The sequence below is a fragment of the Neltuma alba genome, unplaced genomic scaffold (assembly GCF_004799145.2).
Source record: "Neltuma alba isolate B1F8T4 unplaced genomic scaffold, ASM479914v2 tig00002446_pilon, whole genome shotgun sequence".
In the NCBI taxonomy this organism is placed as follows: domain Eukaryota; kingdom Viridiplantae; phylum Streptophyta; class Magnoliopsida; order Fabales; family Fabaceae; genus Neltuma; species Neltuma alba.
The window spans coordinates 174,420-196,133 of record NW_021632864.1 but is presented as its reverse complement, the minus strand read 5'-3'; the positions used below and the strand labels follow the sequence as shown (position 1 = coordinate 196,133).

Here is a 21,714-nt window from a genome sequence, read left to right as displayed (position 1 = left end):
CAATTCCTTTCTTAGCCAAAGAGTCGACCACACCATTGCAGGTTCTAAGAATATAAGTGAGTTTAACCTCCCACGTAAAGTGAAGGAGGTCCTTAATCTTGTTGAGAACTAGACTACCATGCAAACGTCTCGTCTCAGGCCTCAGATTGTCCAATAGTTGCTTGGCATCTGATTCAACAATAATCTTCTTAAATCCAAAATCCAATGCCATATGCAGACCTTTAGATAAGGCCCATTCTTCTGCTTCATAAGCACTGCACCGTCCAAGCTTAGTCAACAACCCAGCTATCCACATTCCTGCAGAGTCTTGAAAGACTCCACCACACCCTGCTTGTGATGTAGATGCCATCGCTGCACCATCTACATTAAGTTTGATCCATCCAGTAGAGGGTAAAGTCCAGTTCGCAGCCACTTCTTCCTGACTATCCTTTTTATCCTCATTCAGACAGTTAAAGCAGTAATCCTTCCATTTATGCTTAAGGAACTGAGCAGGATTGAGAGGCCGAATAAAACCAGGCTCAAATTCTACTTTGTTCCGCCACAGCCATAAATTCCACACAACTAAACCCCACATAAGATACCAATGAACCGATTCAGGGTTGCCTTCCAACTTTCTCAAATTAACCGTGAACCAATCTCTGAAGGAGTAGGTAAAGAAAGAGCCAATATACTTACTATCAATAAGACTTAACCATATCTGCTTGGCATAATCACAGTCCCTCCGTATATGCAATGTTTCCTCATCCCCTGAATTACAGTAGGTGCATTTGGGTGATTCGCAAGGTCCAGCAACTTCTCCAAACTTTGGTTGGCAATTTGTTGTTGAGAGCCTTCCAAAGGAAAACTCTCACTCTTTCAACTCCTTTCCATCTCCATATAAGCTTGTAAGTTGGGTGATACATGTCTTCTGGATTTTCTTTACAGAGGTAATAGGCGCTTTTGAGGCTAAATTCCCTGTTACTCGATGCTTTCCATGAAATGAAATCACTTTCAGCCTCCTCAAGGGGAGGTAAAATGCTAATTAAACATTGAATGATATCTTCATCAATAATAGTTTTAATTTCTGCAAATCCCAATAGTTATGCACAGTCCAATATGCAACCGCACTATTTTCCTCCTCTATAGAGAGAGGTCTTTTGCACAACTCCTTTATAGTCTTGTCCGGTAGTAGCCAATAATCAGTAGAGAATTTTACTGATTTCCCATCTCTTACATGCCATCGAATGCCCTTTTCAATTAAATCACTGCTTGAACAAATGAATCTCCATATCTTCGAGTCCCCTTTGTTGACCGACAAGAGGTTTTCGTCCTCCAGCTGCAAATATCGATGCGCTAATACTTCAGTCCATAGCCCAGTCTCTCCAGTAATTAACTGCCAAGCCAGTTTAGCACTACAAGCCATATTAAGTGCTGGTAAATTTTTGAAATCCAGCCCACCGTGAGACTTTGGAAGAGTCAATTGCTCCCATCCTATAAGTTGGAAACCTATTTTTATCTTGTTTATGACCCCAAATGAAATTCCTCTATAAGCACTCAATTTCATTGCAGATTTTTGTAGGGATTCCAGCCACTTGCATTGGATATAGAGGTATAGTACTCAAGACAGATTTTGTAAGGATTATTCTCCCTGCCATAGATAAACTATCTGCTTTCTAAGCAGATAATTTAGATCTTACCTTGTCAACTACATACTGAAAAGAAAAGACTCAGTGAATTTTCTTTTTCTAGTGAGAGGGAAGCCAAGATATCTACCAACATCATTGGTTACCTTCATCTGCGTTATCCCTTTAATCTTATTTTTGGTTGTTGCATTGACTCTAGGAGAGAAGTAAATGGAAGATTTGCTTCTACTAACTAATTCACTCGAAGCTTTATAGAAGCTCTCTAGACACTGCATCATACATTTGGCTTGGTCTTCCGTAGCAGCACCTCCCCAAAGACCTGCGTATTCTTGGTCAACTGTGGGAACTGGCATGCGGAGCTTATAAAGAGCAAATCGGCTGTCATGCATATTTGGCCATGCTCGATACGAAGATAACTTTACAGTTGAGGCATGTAATGTTAGTTTAACTGCATCACTCGATCTGAGAAATTCAACAAGTCGTGCATGCTTACTCTCGCTGCTCGAAGTAACCTTCTCAGAGACTGCATGACAGCCATTATTTGAACTAGATTTTCGGAGGATATGTTTAAGGCTATGCCAGAAAGCTCCACCAAGGCTTTTTCTCTTGTTGGCATTTCTGTAATTAATCACCTCGTCTAAAGGTGTACCAAAAGCCCAGGAACGAATACAAGTTTGGACTTCATCCAGCTCTAATTGCACAGCACCAACTGCCTCTTGGGAGCTAGCTTTCTCATCAATCTGAATACCATTAGAATTAAGCTTGTACATTTGAATAAGGAGACTTCTTTCTGACAAGAGCAACACATCTTTCTGAAAGTTGTCCTTGTCCACACTAAACCTAGGAAATAAGGGTTCAAGTGCCATGTCAGGAACCTTTTGTCGAACTTGACAAGTAATAATCTCAAGTAACCTTTTCTTTGAGTTTTTTTATATGGTGAAAGAAAAAAGATTAGTGATATAGGAGTACTTACATATTAATATTTGGTATATAAATTATCATTCTTTAAAATGTCCTATGTAAGCTGTTAAATAATGAACATGTCAAAATTCCTATTAGTATTGACATATTCATCTGAAACAACATCAGTTGCAATGCACAAATATTTTTTTAAAAAAATTATATGATATGAATATATTTTTATGACAAATACCAAAATCAAAATCAAAATGGGTATGAGAAGTCACTGTTTTGGGCTCAGCCCAGCTGGCTGTATAACATATGTGGGCTATATGTACTGGCCCAAACAATTATTAATCCAAATCACTAATATCTCTCACACTCCCATAAATTGCAGACAGATTTGTGCCATTAAATTTTTCGAATTCATAATACCTGTATGTTTTATTTAAATTTGATTTCATCTTTTCCATCGTATAAAAGCTTTATTATTTTTCGCGGTTATTTATTTATTTATTTACGGGCTAGTGTATCAATTTAAATATTGATATGAATGTTTCGTGCGTATTCACGGCAAATAAAGTGTTGTTTTAGTTATATGTGAATTGGATCTCCTTGATTGAATTAATTATTAACCTTTAGGTTATGACATAATGATGTTAATATAAAGATAATTTCAAAAAATAAGTTCATATTAGATTATGAGGATTGAAATTTAAAAATCAATTATAGAGGCAAAAAATTCATTTCCCTATGATACGATGGTTTAACCTTAATTTTTTTATATACTCTTTAACCTTAAATCTTAAACTTCCCAAATAGTGGAAGGTGAAAAAAAATCCAAATAATTAATATAAAAAACTTAGTTAAAAGATAAAAGTTTAAAAAAAAAACAAAGATTTGATGAAGTCTAAGAGAGTTAAGATTTTAATTTTTTTTCCTTTGTAACCTCGAGCCTTATAATCTCCTATTAATAATCTTAAAGTTTGCATTATTTACACAGGATGTCACCAACCTGTCATTAAAAAAAAAAATATTTCGAAAGTTAAATACGAAGTTTTATAATTGGTATATTTTTTAATTTTATATTTTTTTTATATACTACTTCTGATTCTTAATATAAAATCTGATTGACTAATTTGAGAAGATTAAAAAAATTAATTAAATTAGTTATTTATAATAAATAAATATTATCTTTTTTAAAATATTCTTATTAATCTTTAATTATGTATGTTTGAATTATTATTAATATATACAGATATGTGACTATTATAGGGATTATTTGAAAGTAAAATAAATATATATTAAAAATAAATGAATTGATATTTTATATTTAAGACTAAATTAAATATTAAAAAATTCTAAGAATAAGAGGTGGCACCAAATGAACAGGGAAATCACCAAACGAAACGCAGCACGTGCGGGGAAAAAAGCGCGCCCTTGGGCTTGAACTCGAACAATCCAGCGGGAACCAGTCCGCTCTCATATCATTGATCCATTTCCCCGGAGTCCCTTCATTCTCTGCAAATTGCCAAAATTCCACACTCCAACAATCCCCAACTTGACTAGAAGTCCAATCAAAATTCACGCAATTCAAGGATAACGCCGCCACCTTAATCAAATCCCATTATTTTAACAAGTTTTCACTTGGTTGTTAAGGATATTTTAAAAAAAAAAACCCTCATGTTTTAAGTGAAACCAGCATGAATTTCATTTGAGAAACTCTATTCTAATGATCAATCTGTGCATGTACATGCTAGCTTTGATCCACAATCAGTGGTTTTCAGTGTATATAAAAAGATTTATAATTTCTTTTCAAAATATTTCTATTAAGTGCATATAATAAGGAATTTTCATCAAAAGATACTTACGATGTATATGATTAGAAATGGTGTTTTGTATATTTGTTACAAATAATTAATTTAGTTAATTTTTTAAATATTCATAAATCAGTTATGTTTTTGGCTAAAAAATTAATTAGCCATTTAGTTCTTATATTAATAATGAGAGGGATTATAATTTAAGGATATTTGTCCTGGGATAAAATGCAGCATATGAAAACATTATTCCGTTGGTGGTTGCAAGAAATACTTGGTCTTTTTTACACTCGAGTGCACCATAGTCATCATTTGACCTTCTTATTTAGTGAGGCATATGGGAAGCTTCATCATATTTCATAATGTACTCTGGGAACGTCATGTATTTTGGAGAATTGTGAGGGTCATCATGTCCATCACAACCTTCTTTCTTCGTTCAATTATATGTCAGCTTGTGTCTTATTATTGGCCAACGAAAAGCACACAAGGAAAGAGGTTGCCAACCGTGTTACCATCGTCATCATCATTAACGTTGCCCATCATTCTGGCACTTAAAGTCTGGCGGGATCCACAATTATGTGTGGGTTTATACTTTGGTAGACTACGGCCCAAACCCAATATAAGTGGGGCTCTCTTCATCTTGGTCACGAAGAAGTAGAAGCTTATATATAGTGTTGATTATTCTGAAACTTAAGATGAGTAGCCAATACGTGCAGTGAACTAACAAGAGTTAGCTCTAGGAGAAAAAACTAGTCTCTCATAACATAGTGAATCAATGTTCAAATCCCTGCTAGGAGAGGTGCCCACATTTATTACTCAACAGTGCCTTAAATAGGAAGATACTTATGTTTTAGCAAAAAAATACGTGCAGTGAACTGAACATCGATGACTAAATTATGTTACATCAATGATGTAAGATTAAATTATATCTCCCAGTCTTATAACATTCTCTTACATACTATATCCGGTCCTAAATATAAGATATCGATTCATTTTATTTATCATTTTTTTTTTTTCTCAAAGTAGTCATGTGGTAGTTGCACATATTAAAAGTTTTATCAAATAGTCGTTTCGCATATTCTTTAAACCAAGCCAGCACTAGTTGCATGCTTGAATTTGGGCTCCGGGAAAGGCCTCCACTTGTTGCATGCTTGAATTTGGGCTCCGGGAAAGGCCTCCACTTGTTGCATTTTAAGATTCATGACGGTAATACGGAACTGCTTCATAAGTGGGAGCATGATAATGCCTTCAACGAAAATCTTTCGTCGTCGGATAACAGTCGCTTTGAACAGCCCTGAACTTGGTGCCTCAGTTAATTGTTTCGCTGGGATAGCACGATATAGATTGTCACCAAGCAACATGGGGCAGGGAAAAGGGGATGCCCAATATGTCGGTCGTCTCTTATATTAAAATCCCGGTTTATGTCCCTTGATAAAAATATGAATATAATCATCAATTTTAAAAACATAAGAGCAAATTGTATTATTCATAAATTAAAAAAATACTCATCCAGTTCTTAATATAGGACCCAATTATTGAGTTGATTTTGGTCCTAGATATAAAAATCATTTCTTATATTTATCAATTTTCTCTAAATTATCCCTATGGATACTCCCTTAACCATAATCAAGTAGAAGAGGGAGAGAGGGTATTAATAAAGATGATTATGGTGTTTTAAGAAAAACATGTCACATTTCTTATAATTAACTAACTTACCTAACTTCTTTAATCTAATCAAATAGTTAAATAGGTCTTATATTAAGGACTAGAAGAGTACTAAATAGTGTGAACCGACATTTAGTTAGATAAATTCCAAAAGTCAAGCGGGTTCCTTTTGGTTGGTGTGTTTACTGTTTAGCGCCGGTCCACTGTGTTAACAACAGTGTTGTTTGTGAGTGATAGTATAAGTGTACTGTTTGGATCCATTGGCTTGCAGATTGAGAAAAATGTTAGTGTGGCACATGGGTGGGTCGGACATCATGAAACCATATAGATTTGCCAAATCTAAATGATCATGTGACCCAGGAGGGACTGAGCGTAACAATTTCGATTCACTGGATTGTGTACCGGCAACCCAAACTAAAAGCCCCACCAAAGCACGTCCCGGTCAGCTATTTTGTCATGTTCTAATTAAACCTCTTTTCATCAAGGTGCATCTTTTTTTTTAAAAAAAACATTTGGATAACATTATATCGTCATTGCCTTTGTCCACTTAAATGCTCCCAAATTAAATGTTTCTTTAGGTCTTAAATGTAGGACCGTGTTAAGCTATTGAAAGATATGTTCTGATTCGAAATATAAAATCTTAATTTATTTTTTTTATTAGAAACAAAGCTAAGGTCCAAACAACAAAAACCTAAAAGACAGCACTCCTAGAAACAAATGTTCCAGCAGTATCTTTATGCAAACTAAAAGATATCAATTTATTTTACCTTACAAATCTACAATTATTTTCTCAAAAAAATTCATTAATAAAAGTGATTTTATTAATAGTTTAAACCAGTAATAGTCTCCATTTAACCTTTTTCATACTGCACCAAATTTAGATTAGCTTTTAAGAAGTGATTTTATAATATACAAGAATAAGTATATGAAAAAAAAACTGTCTTGGTTTATGTAAAAAATACTTGTTTTAAGTACTTTTAGTATTTTTCATACTTGACTAATATGCGAATTACCAATATTCCAGTTCCCAACTGCTCTTAATTTGTTGAGCTTTTTGATGGATGTCTTAAATAGAAGGCAAATAGTCGGTGCTCTATATATCTTGTGTTTAAATCCGGTACAGTTATTTCTAATTTCTAACGATTTAAAAATATACATATGCTCATACAATTTTAAATATAAGATTCATTTTATAGTGTAAATTACATGATAAAATGAATCTTATATTTAGAAAACTAAAAGAATGTGTGTGTATATGCATATATTCTGAAATGTTACGTCTTTATTTTAAGAAATATACAGCCACCATGAGCTGAGTTCCCAATGTCGCATAGAAATTCACTTCTTACACCGGAAAATGCTGCTGGAAAACACTAATCGTCCTCCTTATTCTATAATCTTGAAGACCCCGTCTCCGATCCTATCTCAGATTTTAAAAAAATATTGAAGGACCAAGTTGTGATGATTGGCCAATGACTTAACTACAACGAAGAAACTTTTAGTTTAGTTGGCATGAATAAAATACTCCTCCGGTCCTTAATGTAAGACCCATTTAACTAATTTGATTAGATTAAGGAAGTTAGGTAAGTTAGTTAATTATAAGAAAAGTGACACATTTTTCCTAAAACACCATAATCATCTTTTTTAATACCTCATCTCCCTCTTCTATTTGATTATGGTTGAGGGAGTGTCTATAAGGGTAATTTAGATAAAACTGATAAATATGATAAATGGGTCTTATATTTAAGACCAAAACCAACTCAAGAATTGGGTCCTATATTAAGGACCGGAAGAGTAATGTTTAAGCAGGCCAGGACCCAAAAATAAGGAGAGAACCGGGAACACCTACGATGTAGGTATTCTATGCTTTATTTTATTTTCTTCAAGGATTGTGTGCTTTGCTTTTCCTTTCTTTATAACTCCTTTTCAATTGAAAAAATATTTGTGTGTCAAAAAAGTGGTGCTTAGCTGACACAGTTCAAAAATAATGGAGCCTAAATTTTTTCATCTTTTTTTTAGAGGGAGAAAAAAGGCGCGTGTGGAAAAGAGGGAAGCTAAAGAAAAAAGGAAAAAAAATGAAATAGAAAGAAAATAAAAGGGCATAATAATGTAGTGTAGGATTCTATAGCTGACAAATTCTCCCACTGGCTCCGTGGACTGCAATTTCGACCGCATTCTCGCAATAAAATTGCCTTTTTCCCTCTGGTTTTTAAATTCTTCCCATGTTATTCCCAAAGACACGCTCTTTTGCTACTCAATTATTTTAAATGTAACCCCCTGCTTGGATGAGAAGAAAAGTTAGGGGGAAAGAAAATGAGAGGAAAGAAAATGGGGAGAAGAGAAAACTGAAAGGAAAATATTATCACTCATCGTGCTTGGATGAGTGAGAGAAAACAGGGAGGAAAGAAAATGTATAAATATCAGAATGACTAAAATGTCCTTATTATAATTATAATTAATTGGCAAGGAAACTAAATAATCCAAAATTGTCACACGGGATTAATTCTATATAACTACGAATGGCAGCTGGAAACCTATACTTCGCGATGACCTTATTTATAAACTCCATTCTCTGCAACTTCCAAACTGCCCAGAACTTCTTCCTCCATAATAATATGGCTAAGATTTCTACCAACCCCCTTCTCCTTCTCATCAGGTTTTGTCTCCCAGCAATCTCTATTATATCTCCTTCCTTGTTTATATGTGTTCGTGTTTATATGGTTTCTTGCGTGTATTGAAGATATATATATATATATATATATATTTTAATGGTGCAGCGGGAGATGTTGCAGAGTTGTGGCGGAGAATGGGAGGTTGGGGGCGGCTGAGACGGCAGCGAGGAAGGAGGTGGGAGATCAGACAATGAGCGTTTGGCGCAGGAAAGGATGAGGACCGATGCAAGCTTGGCGGGAGAGGGCAATGAGGGGAATGAACCGAAGCAGTGGAAATCTCTCCATATGTGGAGAGAAATTTTGAGAGGAAAATGGGGTATGGGGCCCACTATATTTTTCCCTCCACTTTTTCTTTCTCTCCTATTTTCTTTCTCATCCAAGCAGGGAAAACTTCAATCCTCTCCTATTTTCCACTCCACTTTTCTTTCCTCTCTCATTTTCACTCAATCCAAGCAGAGCATAAAAGTGAACTGTTTTTTTTTTTAATTTTTTTTATCAGATATAGTAATTCATTTATAAAATTAAAGCATGAACATTGGGTGTTGCAAAATTCGGCATCTTCTGCTTTTTGGGTAGATCAGGTTCAATGGATTTTTTCCCCCATTCTTTTTATAAGAAAAAGATCCCACGCACATACCATATTTATGGAGGATCAAACCTATATACTCTCATGTTTAACAGCTTATGAAAAATGTTCAGTTCATTGTGACATAAGGCCACCAATCTTCAACGGTTTGATTGATATTACAAGATTAAATTAGATTTTATGTTTTTTTTTTGCCAAATAAATTAGGTTGAACTAAATCAAGTTTCTTTTTTAAGAAACGCATTATTCATTTGATTGGGCATTTTGGGCTGGGCGGCTGGCTCTGCATCCCATGTGACTCAGCTTGATTTCTTGTCATGATCATAAGTATTACTCCCTTGATTGTTAATACAGCGTCCAATCCTTAATATAAAAATTAGATAGTTAATTTCAAAAAAAAAAAAAAAATTAGTTAAGTTAGTTATTTATAATAAATCTGTACTATGTTTTTTAAATTACTCTTATTCAATCATGTAAATTGGAATTACACTTGAGTAGAAATACCTTATAATTAATAAGGATATTTTTTAAAACAAATTATAAATTTAGAAAACAAAATAGATTACGGTATTTTCCAATTAACTCTTATATTTAGGACTGGAGGTAGTACCTAATTAACTAATTTAAGTAAATGAAAAATATTAGTTAAATTAGTTAATGTGATATATTTTTTTCCTAAAACACCCTAAGTATCTTTCTTAATTACCCTCTATTTCTCTCTTACTTAATTATTATTTGAAAATATCGATAGGGTTAATTTGAAAAAAAAAATTGATAAACATGTTAAATAGGTCTTACACATATGATCAATATTAACTTCTCAATTAGGTCGTACACTGAGAACCCAAATAGTACTAAAAACATGAAGATTTGAATAGCAGAAAATTAATTATTTGTTCCTTGTAGCTTTGAGTCTCTAAAAATCTAGCCCTTAAATTTTAGCTCAGGCTTGTTGGGTAATTGTCCAAACCATGATTTGGGAAAAAAGAAATTGCCAAACATGAAGGAAGAAACACAAGTCATAGTTTTGGGCTTAAAGCCATGGTTTCAGAAAAAGTGAATCTATTCTGTTTCGGGTTCAAATTGGAGAATATAATTGTGCCTGTCAAAGTAGATCTCAATGATAATGTGACTTTAACATCCATCAATTATTTTTTTATAAACATATTTAATCTTATATTTTATAAATATATATACACATATTAATTATTTATTAATTACATTATCTTATATATTATTAATTATTTTGGTAAAAATATATTATTAACAATTTTATTCCTTCAAGTTAAAATATACTATAAAATCTATCTTTTATGCAATTATCATATTAACTTATATCTTTTTTAGTAATTTGCATATATAAAAAATGCTTCTGACAACAACTATCTAAACACTCACTTTATCAGAATTATTTTTTCGTAAAATCTATTCTCCAAATTATGGTTTGATTCCATCCAAACACCCCCTCAGTATAGCTTGACTGTTGTGATTTTAATTATTTGAACTGTTAGTTCCTACATTTTGAAAAATAAAACTATGAGGACTAAAGTTATTTCTCAAGTGTTAGAGATTAATGTTTTGAATGATTAAAGTTTATGACTTAAATTTTAATCAAGTCAATTTTTTTTTTTTAAAATACTAAGTTGCATCAAGTAAAAAATTGACTCTCTTTTTGACTTTTTTACTCTTAATTGAGTGACAATCAGGGACCAATTAGTTTTCCTTTTAAACTGATGATTTAAAATTATATTGTTTTAAAATGTTAGCATCAGCATTTTCGTCCCCTTTTTTCTTCTTTTGAACCCATATTATCTTCATATTTACTGCAGAAATAATTTTTGCTTGTACAGGTAAATAATACCTTAGTAAGTAATTTGATCATGAAAATTTTTGCTTGTACAAGTAAATAATACCTTAGTAAGTAATTTGATCATGAAACTTATATTGGCCTTATTAATGAAACTGGGAACTAACGCATCCAAACTTTACTATAGAAAAATATTAATTAAAAATATAAAATTTCAAGTTTTGGCTCTATTTTACTTGATTGGTCAGATCAATGCTGCACTAGTATTTGATTAGGACAATTATATCAATTTCCCATGTCATTATTAAGTTCAATTAGGATACCTCTTTCTATGTGTGATTGATTCCATTACAAGACTTCAGCCCAACCTTATATAGCTGGCAAAAAAAAAAAAAACCCAGCCTTATATAAGGATAATTGAGTCATTTCCACTCAACTTAATTACCAAAGTATTTAATTATTTTATATACTAACTTTATGGTTGCATTAGGTGTAAATGTAATGGAATTTTAAATTTAACTTTTTAAATGGGGCGTGGAATTGCAAGTGGTGTGGGAGAGAGGGCATGGAATCACAATCACCCTCCACGTTAATAGGAATATTTGCGCCATGTGAAGAAGATGAGTATGGAAGAAGACCAACTAAAATTAAACAAAAAGATCCATGTGAAATTTTATTATTATTATAATTATAATAATTATTATTATTAGAACTCAGAAGGGGGATTATTTAGATGTGCATATCATTACAAAGTATTTTATAACTCTTGTTAGAATTAATTATGTAATTAACTTGACAATTGGCTTGATATAAGATCTAATCTTCACTTAATATTAAATATTTTATTGCAACTTCATGCGGAAACAATCCCTTGTTAATTTCAAGGGATAACTATGAAGTCATAAAAAAAAAATTCAAATTAGTCATCCAACTCTTATATTAAGAATCAGAGGTAGTATGTAGTAAGGAGATCTTCATAAATGAATTAGTCTAATATGAATGATCAAAGAGAACATTTTAATTATAGAAACTAACATGCTGGCAAATAAAGGAGAGAAATTAACACACATTTTTTACAAAAATATCTAAATTAACTAATATTTTTTAATTTTTACAAATTAATTACTATCGTTTATCCTTAATAGAAAAACTATTTAATTATTTTGAATAGATTAAAAAAATTAGATTAATTAATTAATTATAATATATGTGACATAATCTTTTTGAAATATCCCTAAATAATATCAGATTACACTTAAACTATAAATTAGATCTTAAATTAAGAACCGTAAATAGTTTATCATTTTATAAGTTAATTAAATTGATTTGGAGATAAAATCATAAACATGAGATATAAAGTTAGTTTTTTTTTTTTGACCGGAGAGATATAAAGTTAGTTGAGACATTATATTTAAAATCAAAGTAACCTCCTCAACTAGAGGTATTGCCTCCAGTCCTTAATATAAGGCCTTGTTTGACTTTTATTTTAGTCCTAAATATAAGACTCTAGTTCATTTTGCCTATCATATTTATGCATTTTTTCTCAAGTTAGTCTTCCTAACAATGGTAGTTCTAGCCAATATACTTGATTAGTAATAATATTTTAGGAAAGACATTACATATTTATTATAAATAACTTACTTAACTTCTTTTTTAATTTCCTTAAATTAATCAACTAACTCTTATAATTAGAATCGGATGTAGTATTTAATTTCTACATTTAACAGGGCTTCAGATTATAGGGCTCATGAGTGTCACATGTTTGGTTTCTTGAAGAACCAGGCAAACAAAATTCCCAAGTTTGTGAGGCTTTAATTCTAAGTAGAGGAGTAACCAGAAACATTATTCTTTTCTTTCCCAACTATGTATGTTTCGCACTTTTTGGGCACATGGGGTATCCTATCCCCACTATAATTAGTACGTGTGACCGTCCTCGTCATTATTATTAGTATTATTATTACGAGGTTAACAATGTTGGGGTACAATTATACATTTAATTAATTATGATTATGAGGAACCCCCATTCACTTTTAAGAAATAAAGAATTAAATTTATATATATTTATATAAAGCAGAAGGTTCATTGCGTGGGGGTAAATGAAGAATTAAAGAATGTGTAAATTTTGTGGGACGCCGAGAGCAAAGCAAGGCCAAACAATTCCTAGTTGAGCTGCCCACACCATGCTTTTTCTCTGTGTGCTTTTTTAGTAGAACGTTAATTATTTAAATGGGGACCACCAATCCCCTATTACCAAATCCCTTTGTACTGTAGTGCTCATTACAACCACTTCCTGCCCTTTCTGGCTTTTCCTCCTAGCGGAACGGTATTTTTCTCCTCTATTATTTTTTAATTTATTCTCCTCCTATCCGCATCAAAGCTCAATAAATTTAAAAGGTGTTTAGATGGAATAAAAATCATAATTTTAAAAGTATTTTTACGATATACAAAATAAATATATGGAGGAGTTTGTCTTATTTTACTAAAAATGTTTCTTAAAAGCATTTTTGGGTGCTTCTAAACTTTTTTAGCATTATACTATTCTATTTTCTTGTTTATGTTGTGTCTCCAGCATATTTTTCCGCACACTAAGGAAAAAAGGCATCCGCTAACCTAATAACCGAATAGGATGGAGACTCAAAGTGAGAGATCGGTAATTCAGTCTTATTATAAATTATAACTTTAAATCGTTAATGTTTGCCCTTGTAAATAAAAAATTCAAAATTAATTTATATGTTATATATACGTGTGTGTGTGTGAGAGAAATGGCTGCTAATAGAATCATATATACATTTATACGCAATTCTAACTTTTCTCAATTTAAAAATTAATTGCCATTTTATTGAGAAATATTGACTCTAGTAAAAGAAGTTAATTCTTCGTAATATGACAAATTAAGATTTGAATTGTCATCTAGAAAATTATTCATATTCAGGATTTGATACAGACTTTTTAATAAGAAGATACTTGTACTTACTTAAAAAAATTGATTAGTATTTCTCATATGTCATTAACATTTTAAAAAATAAAGCACTTCAAAATTCGAGACCTAAATCACAAGCAACATAGTATTGTACTTCATAATATTAGAAAACTTAGATTGTGTTTTTTTAGCCTAGTATTTATACGTTGTTCCCTTTTGTCCAGCCCTTAAATTGACAGCTCTATGTTTTTTTTTTTTAAGCTAAAAGCTTTAGACTCAAGTTTTAAACTGATTCCCAAGTTTCCTCAAGTTAGTAGAATAAAACACTCGTACTAAGCATGACTATATAAAATTCAATTGACAAACTTTAACAATAATGCGTGATTTTAATATAAATAGAGAGCTAAATGTACGAAAGAAGAGACGAGCTATGATTACACAATAAAAACACAAGAATGGCATGTAATAATGTATGATTTGATATGAAATCGATAGGATACCCCAATTCTTTAATTAATTGAATAAAAAAATTAAAAGAGGTATTATTATATATTTATATTTATGAATGACAAAGAAGTGAAATCATTCTCCTAATGGACCCCAAATTAAAAGCAGCCCCTGGAATGATTTGACTCGCAACATCGTTTATTGGTCGCTCAATTTTATTCCGCAGCAAACTTTCACGCGCAACATGTTCGGTGGTAATTAAAGCCCTGGTCTGTTTCTCAAAATATTGATATATCCGTTCCAATCCTAAATATTACTCCTCCTATCTTAAATACAAAATTAATTTTTTATTATAATTTATATTATAAAATAGGTCTTGTATTTAGAATTAAAAAAAGTACTTCTCATCTTCATATAAGATTTAGTTTGTAATTTAAATTAAATGATCAATTATATCTTATATTAAGAATCAAAAGTAATATAAAAATTCTTACCCAAAAAATATAAAAATTAGATAATTAATTTATATATATTAAAAAATATTTAAATTAATTATTTACAATAAATGTATTTTATTTTTTAAAAAAATTTACTTTAATCATTATCTCCATAAATAGGAAGTGCCTTTAATATATACAAAATATAACTAAAAAAAATCTATAAATGTAGATAAAGTGGATAAAGTGTATTAAAATTTTATCTTTAAGATGGGTTAATACAAACTTTGGTCCCTCAAATTTGTCTTCATTTTGGTTTTGGTCTCTTAAGTTTCTTTTCATTTAAAATATTAGTCCCTATAACCATTAAAAACTTGGATAATTTTATCTTTAGAGAACCAAAACATATGGTTTGAACTTTGAGGAATTAAAACCAAATGAAAACAAATGTGAGGGACCAAATATTATATTAACTTTTTTTAAAGATTAAAGCAAATTTCTTAACTGGTTTATAGAAAAATGATATATCCGAATATTATAATAGTACTTCTAGTAGGAGCTTCTTGGTTTTGAAATGGTCCTCGACTATGACATCCCCACATTTTCAAACTACTTGTATTTCAATTTCTTCTGTGACACTCTTAATTCATCATCATCATCTTTATAACGTTATGGACTCCTTTTCTGTTGGCATGGACTCTACTGTAATTTCGCAAGTCTTGCTTTGGGATTTATATGCCGTATGTATATCATTAAGATTTAATTTAAATACTTGAAATCTTATTTAGACAAGACACAAATTAACTATTAATTCCATTTTTTAATCTAAATTATTATTTTTAAGATAAAAAAATATTAAAATTGAATCAAATGCACTGCTCCACAAGATCCAAGTTATCGTAATTTCTTGCGGCCAATCAGTTATTTTATAATTTCTCTGTGATTTATATTATTAAAAAAATTATTTCTCGGCGATATACCTACAGCACTTTAGGCGTTAACGAACTCCTTTTTTGGAGGCAAGAGACGGAGCATTGGGTTTAGTGGGGTCCACTAAACCAACGGTAAAGATAAAGTGGTATAATGAGAAAAAATGATCCGAGAAGCACTCGAATATTCCTCTCTTCGGAGACAGTTTTTGCCATAGCCACCATCGTAGCGCAGGATTCGTTTTCTCTATTCCCAATACAGAGAGTGGGAAAGACCGATAAGAGTGAGAAAGGAGGGAAAGCGACTCGGCTAGGCGGGAGGAACGACGGCGTTTCCCACGTCTCCTTCTCTTGGAGGTACCACTAGAGAGGTAAAGTACGACAGAGAGGTAAATGAAGCTGACCGGGGACAGCATGGCGTCCGACGAAGGGACGGGTGACTGCGACGGTGGTCGGACGGTCATCGTTGGGGTGAAGTTGGATCCTCGGAGCAGGGAATTGCTCACATGGGCTCTCGTCAAAGTGGCCGAGCCTGGTGACCATGTCATTGCGCTTCACGTTATCGGCAGTATGCCAGGTCTCTATTTCTCTTTCACCTTGGATTTTGCTTTGGTTTTGGGTTATGTATAATCTGATTGTTTTGGTGCAGCGGGTACCGGATCGCTCCTCTCTCTTGTAAATACTTTTGATTCGGTTCTCGCCGTCTACGAAGGTTTCTGCAACTTGAAGCAGGTTGGGTACTGCTCTCAGTCTTTCATTATTTGTTGTTTTCACATTCTGTGGCATTATTTTAATCGTTTGCTTGCATTCTGGGCAAATGCGATGTTTCTCGAGATTAGTTTCGGGTGATTATTAAAATTATATATTCTAAATTGTTGAGAGACGAGGATGACATTGTGGACATCTTTTCACAACTAAAAATCCTCATGTGCGTTCTCTTTTTAATTGCGAGTTTTGAGCCTCAAGTCCGCTGAACATTCCCCAGGTTGATCTCAAGCTGAAAGTCTGTAGAGGTGAGTCTGCTCGGAAACTTCTTGTACGGGAGGCGAAATCGTTTAATGCATCAACTGTAATTGTGGGGACTTCCAAAACGCATCACACAATCCGGTCATCGGCATCCGTTGCCAAGTATTGTGCGAAAAAATTGCCCAAATGCATCTCTGTCTTTGCGGTTGACAATGGCAAAATTGCATTCCACAGAGAGGCTACAAAAACATGTGGTGTTCAAGGTTGTACCTCTGTTCATGTATACTCATTCTGGCATTTTTAATTCTTTTGTTTCCAAGAGCAATGCTATTTTCAATTCAGTTGGTTCTAGGTATAGTGTTATGTTCTCTATAGCGAAGCTTGCAACTGTGATTAGTCAATTAGAAAAATATGAGAATTAATACAAACATTTAATTTGAATATCATGGCAGTAAAACCAAATGAAGGCCCAGCTTTGTCAAGAAAATCCTTCAAGCTTTGTACAAAGACAAATCTGAGGAACTGTGAATGTTGTGAGAGGGTGTTAGCACTTCCAGAGAGTACTGCTATTGAAGATTTGCCTGATGATCAGGAAAAGAAAGATTCACTGGCTTTAGTACCGTTCCAGAAAATTGGCGACGGTCATGGTCGTGCAACTGTGGTTAAGGAATCAAACCAGTCTAAACATGGTTGGTCTGTCCTTCGCCAGGTATTTCTGCCCAGAAAGCACATGCAGAAGTCGTATGTGAGCAATTCATATGTTTTTCAACGGGCAGTTAAACAGACCAGCTGGCATTCATCAGCCGTAGTCCATCCGGATCTTAAAAAAATTAATATTGACAAAAATGACAATTCTACCCTTGATGGGCAGAGTGGTGCCATTGTGCCATTCGGATCTGCTTCTAACTCTGGCTTCAGTAACTTTCATGAAGAATTGTCCAGCTTACAGGAGAAGTACTCATCCTCATGCAGAGTGTATAGTTTCCAAGAACTTGCTTCCGCAACTGCTAACTTCTCGCCTGGTTTGTTTTCATTTCACTAACATCCCTGCCCCTGTTTTGTTTCTGATTGATATGTTTTAATGAAGTTTAATGATGTTTTCAGAAAATTTGGTTGGCAAAGGCGGCAGTAGCTATGTTTATAAAGGATGTCTTCCAGATGGCAAGGAGGTTGCTGTGAAAATTTTGAAGCCATCAGAAGATGTGGTCAAAGAGTTTCTTCTGGAAATTGAGATCATCACAACTTTGCATCATAAGAACATAATATCTTTATCTGGGTTTTCTTTTGATGACAATAATTTGCTTTTGGTTTATGATTTTCTAACAAGAGGAAGCCTAGAAGAGAACATTCATGGTAGATATTTATTTGGCCTTGTCTGCTTGGAATTACATAATCATTATACAATCCAATTTCTTTCTTACTCATGTTTTTTGGTGAAGGTGATAAGAAGGACTCTAATGAATTTGGTTGGCAAGAGAGGTATAAGGTGGCTGTGGGTGTTGCTGAGGCATTGGAGTTTCTGCATAATGGCTGTGCACAGGCTGTGATTCACAGGGATGTAAAATCTTCAAACATCCTTCTTTCAGATAATTTTGAGCCTCAGGTGCTGTAGTTTCCCTTTTTCCATTGACTCCTTATGTTTTGTTTTCAATATAGTACACTCAGATTCCAGCCATGCTTGTTCTATAATCCGTGTGTCATTTGTTCTCAGCTCTCCGATTTTGGACTGGCCAGCTGGGGTTCTTCTTCATCCCATGTTACTTGTACTGATGTGGCAGGAACCTTTGGGTGTGTATGATGTCCTCTGAATTCTCTATGGACCGATCAACTTTAAATGTTTTATGGTTCTGAACATTTTCTTTTCTGGCAGATACTTGGCTCCAGAGTACTTTATGCATGGTAGGGTAACTGACAGAATTGATGTATATGCTTTTGGTGTTGTGCTTCTTGAGCTTCTTTCTAGCAGGAAGCCCATCAATAACGAATCCCCTAAGGGCCAGGAGAGCCTTGTGATGTGGGTAAGCTTTTCTCCTTTGTTATAGACTCAGCATATAAACTGTGACCTAAAATAAAATAAATGCAACGTCTACCAAAATAATAATTGAATATCCTTTGACACCTGGTCTTAATGTATCAAAGTGTTGAAAAGGAATGTGAATTGTGACAATATTTAGGCAAGACCAGTTCTAAAGGATGGAAAGCTCTCCCAGTTGCTTGATTCAAGCCTTGGCGATCCTGAACATTGGCTGATTGACAGAATGGGTTTGGCTGCTACCCTTTGCCTCAGACGATCACCTAAATCTCGACCTCAAATCAGCGTCGTGAGTCTCCTCTGTTCAAATCTACCTCATTCTTAATTTCGTGCCTTTTGTTTTTGGCCATGAAGTTGAAGTTTGATGATTTTTCTCGAGTCAGATATTGAAACTTCTGCATGGTGATGATGAAGTCACAAGTTGGGCAAAACAAGAAGTTGGTGCACCAGAAGAACTTGATGCGCTCGATGGGGGACTGAATAATATTCAGTCCCACCTGAACCTTGCTTTGCTGGACCTGGACGATGATACGGTTTCTGTAAGTAGCTCTGAGCAGAGCGTCTCATTAGAGGACTATCTACAAGGAAGATGGAGTCGCTCGTCAAGTTTTGATTAAGCAATTCGTGGTAGTGCTAACTTATAGCGGCTATTTCTTTCTATACTTTCATATTATCCCTTGTCTTTCCCTTAGTTTAGATTCTAAGAGACTCTGCGGCGACGCTGACTGGGTCTTGGAAGAGAGGTCCAATAAGAGGTTAGCCCCCTCCTTGACTTTCTAGCTATTTCTACGAGATGGGTTAATGAGTCCATTCCCACGTCTCATGAAAGCTTTGGAATCGTATTCCAACCCCAAGTTTCAACGGCCTATTTTGTAGGCCACTTGAGAGTTGAGAACAATGAAAGAGTATATATTCCTGTAGGGTAGATCTTTATTTGCATCTTGGTTTAACGTCCATATATCCTTGGTCTCCTCAGATGTGGCATGCCATTTTTCATTTTCATTTTTGTTTTTTTAACAGCCATTAGTCCTTTTTTTTTTTTTTTAATGGTTTAAAGCTTCTCAACGAAGGTACGAGAAAGCGCAGCCCTTTTATTCCGTTATGACATTTTCCTTAATTGATTATCATGTATTGAGTGCACAGAATGTTGATAAAATTGGTATGGATCGAGAAATTGCACCTGCACAGACATTCACATGATTGAGGTCAAATGCATCATGTTCTAGTTAGGATTACAAAAGCACGTGAGAGAGAAACTGTAAGCATGATCTCAAGTCATTTAATATCAAATTTGTTTTTACTTTAAAAAAAATCAGATTTGTTTAATAACAATAACAGCAGTTTTTTTTCCTTTTAAAAAAGGTAGAACCGTTAAATTCTTTTTTCAACAGAACAGATGTGTTTCCCACTTGACAAATTAGGTTAGCTTGTTATGATTATTATACAATTACTTATCCATTCCTAAATATAAGACTCATTTTATAGTGTATATATGAGTTTTATATTTAGAATCGGAGGTTTATGATAATTAACTCAATCAATAGGTTAAAGCCCATGGGTCTAAAAATAACCCTAATGAACTGGAGTACAGTAATTAGAAATCTAAACATGACAAGGAGATTGGTAATAAGCTGAATATTTATTTAAAAAAGTCAAAAGAAATAATAATTTCCTCGCAAAATTTTTTTTTTAAAAAAGTCTTTTCGTAAATTTTCCATTATTAAGTGTTCAGAACCGTTCGGAATTTAGTACACGTAGAACTAGGTGTTGAAGCCATCATGGCGTCATGGGCAGTCACAGTTGTGCAGTCCTGCATATGTTCCCAACTTGTGGCTATCGGGCCTTTTCGCTATTTTTCTTGAGAAACCGTGGCCGGATTTCCCCCCTTTACAAGTATCCATTTTTTGGGAAACACGGAAGAGAGGTTGAGCCCGGAAATACCCGAACATAATACAGGCGTAAGTGCACGTTTAATCATATAACATTACACAAAGTTTGAATTTGGTCCCTAATTTTTAAAGTATTTTTTTCAGTCTTCTCATCATAACATCATTAGTCTTAAACGATATTTTTTCATAACAATTATTGTTATTTTACAAATTAAATTTATTATGACAGCATTTGAGAATATATTTTCAACATTTAAAATTTTTTGATGTCCGTAAAAACTAAAATACTTTATAAAATTAAAAAAAAAATATTATATCAAATTAATGTTTAGGGGTACGCATTTACCTTTTTTAAATTTAGAATGGTGTCCTTTACTGTCCTCCCTTTCGTTTTGCCAAAATTATAAAGATTTTTACGTTTTCAAAACCTGCAATTTATTTCAATTTTTAATATCGTTAATCATAAATATTTATTTCAATTTTCCTAATCATAAATAATTAGGAAAATTCCAATAAAACTCAGTTGAAATACCTAAATACAAATTAAGGCATACACTTTTAATAAATCCTTAATTATGACAAGAGTACTAATTTAGAATTTGTAAATGTTGTTAAGTGACCAGAATGTCTCTCTTTAATTAAAATAAAAAATTCATTATTTTATTCTCCCAAGTGATCCTTCACCTCTTATGATTATTTTTAAGACCAAAAAACACAAAAAATTTTATAGTGTTTAAAACTTGTATATATATAACTCAAATATTTGAAAATATTTTAATAAAAAATTTTAAATTTGAACATAAATAACCTTAAAATAAATATATTTTATTTTATGTTTGCAAATATTTATTTTAAGATTTTAAAATTGTTTAATTACAAAAAATACTTAATATTATGTTGTTATAATTTACATTAGTTTTATTTATTTAAGAAAATATTGGATTCCAGCCCAAAAACATAATTTCGCACTTAATATAAAATATTTTTTATTAAGATATTTAAAAATATTTAAAAAATAAATATTT

General features: G+C 32.9%; 1 protein-coding gene across 1 annotated transcript; it reads left to right on the top strand.

Moving 5' to 3' along the window:
- The first annotated feature begins 77 nt into the window (after nt 1-77).
- On the top strand, nt 78-19,985 carry LOC114727504 (nodulation receptor kinase). The gene is made up of 11 exons (XM_028914203.1): nt 78-88; nt 16,190-16,379; nt 16,452-16,534; nt 16,788-17,031; nt 17,221-17,790; nt 17,873-18,121; nt 18,208-18,371; nt 18,480-18,556; nt 18,639-18,786; nt 18,943-19,089; nt 19,184-19,985. The coding sequence occupies exons 2-11, from the start codon at nt 16,196-16,198 to the stop codon at nt 19,415-19,417; spliced, it is 2,100 nt and encodes a 699-aa protein (XP_028770036.1). The 5' UTR covers nt 78-88; nt 16,190-16,195; the 3' UTR covers nt 19,418-19,985.
- The last annotated feature ends 1,729 nt before the right edge of the window (nt 19,986-21,714 follow it).

What these genes read in the sequence shown, in the direction of transcription:
- LOC114727504 (XM_028914203.1), top strand. Translation starts at nt 16,196, where the DNA reads ATGAAGCTGACCGGGGACAGCATGGCGTCCGACGAAGGGACGGGTGAC. An exon ending in CAGATAATTTTGAGCCTCAG is followed by an intron (nt 18,372 to 18,479) that starts GTGCTGTAGTTT and finishes ATTTGTTCTCAG; the next exon opens with CTCTCCGATTTTGGACTGGC. An exon ending in CTCGACCTCAAATCAGCGTC is followed by an intron (nt 19,090 to 19,183) that starts GTGAGTCTCCTC and finishes TTCTCGAGTCAG; the next exon opens with ATATTGAAACTTCTGCATGG.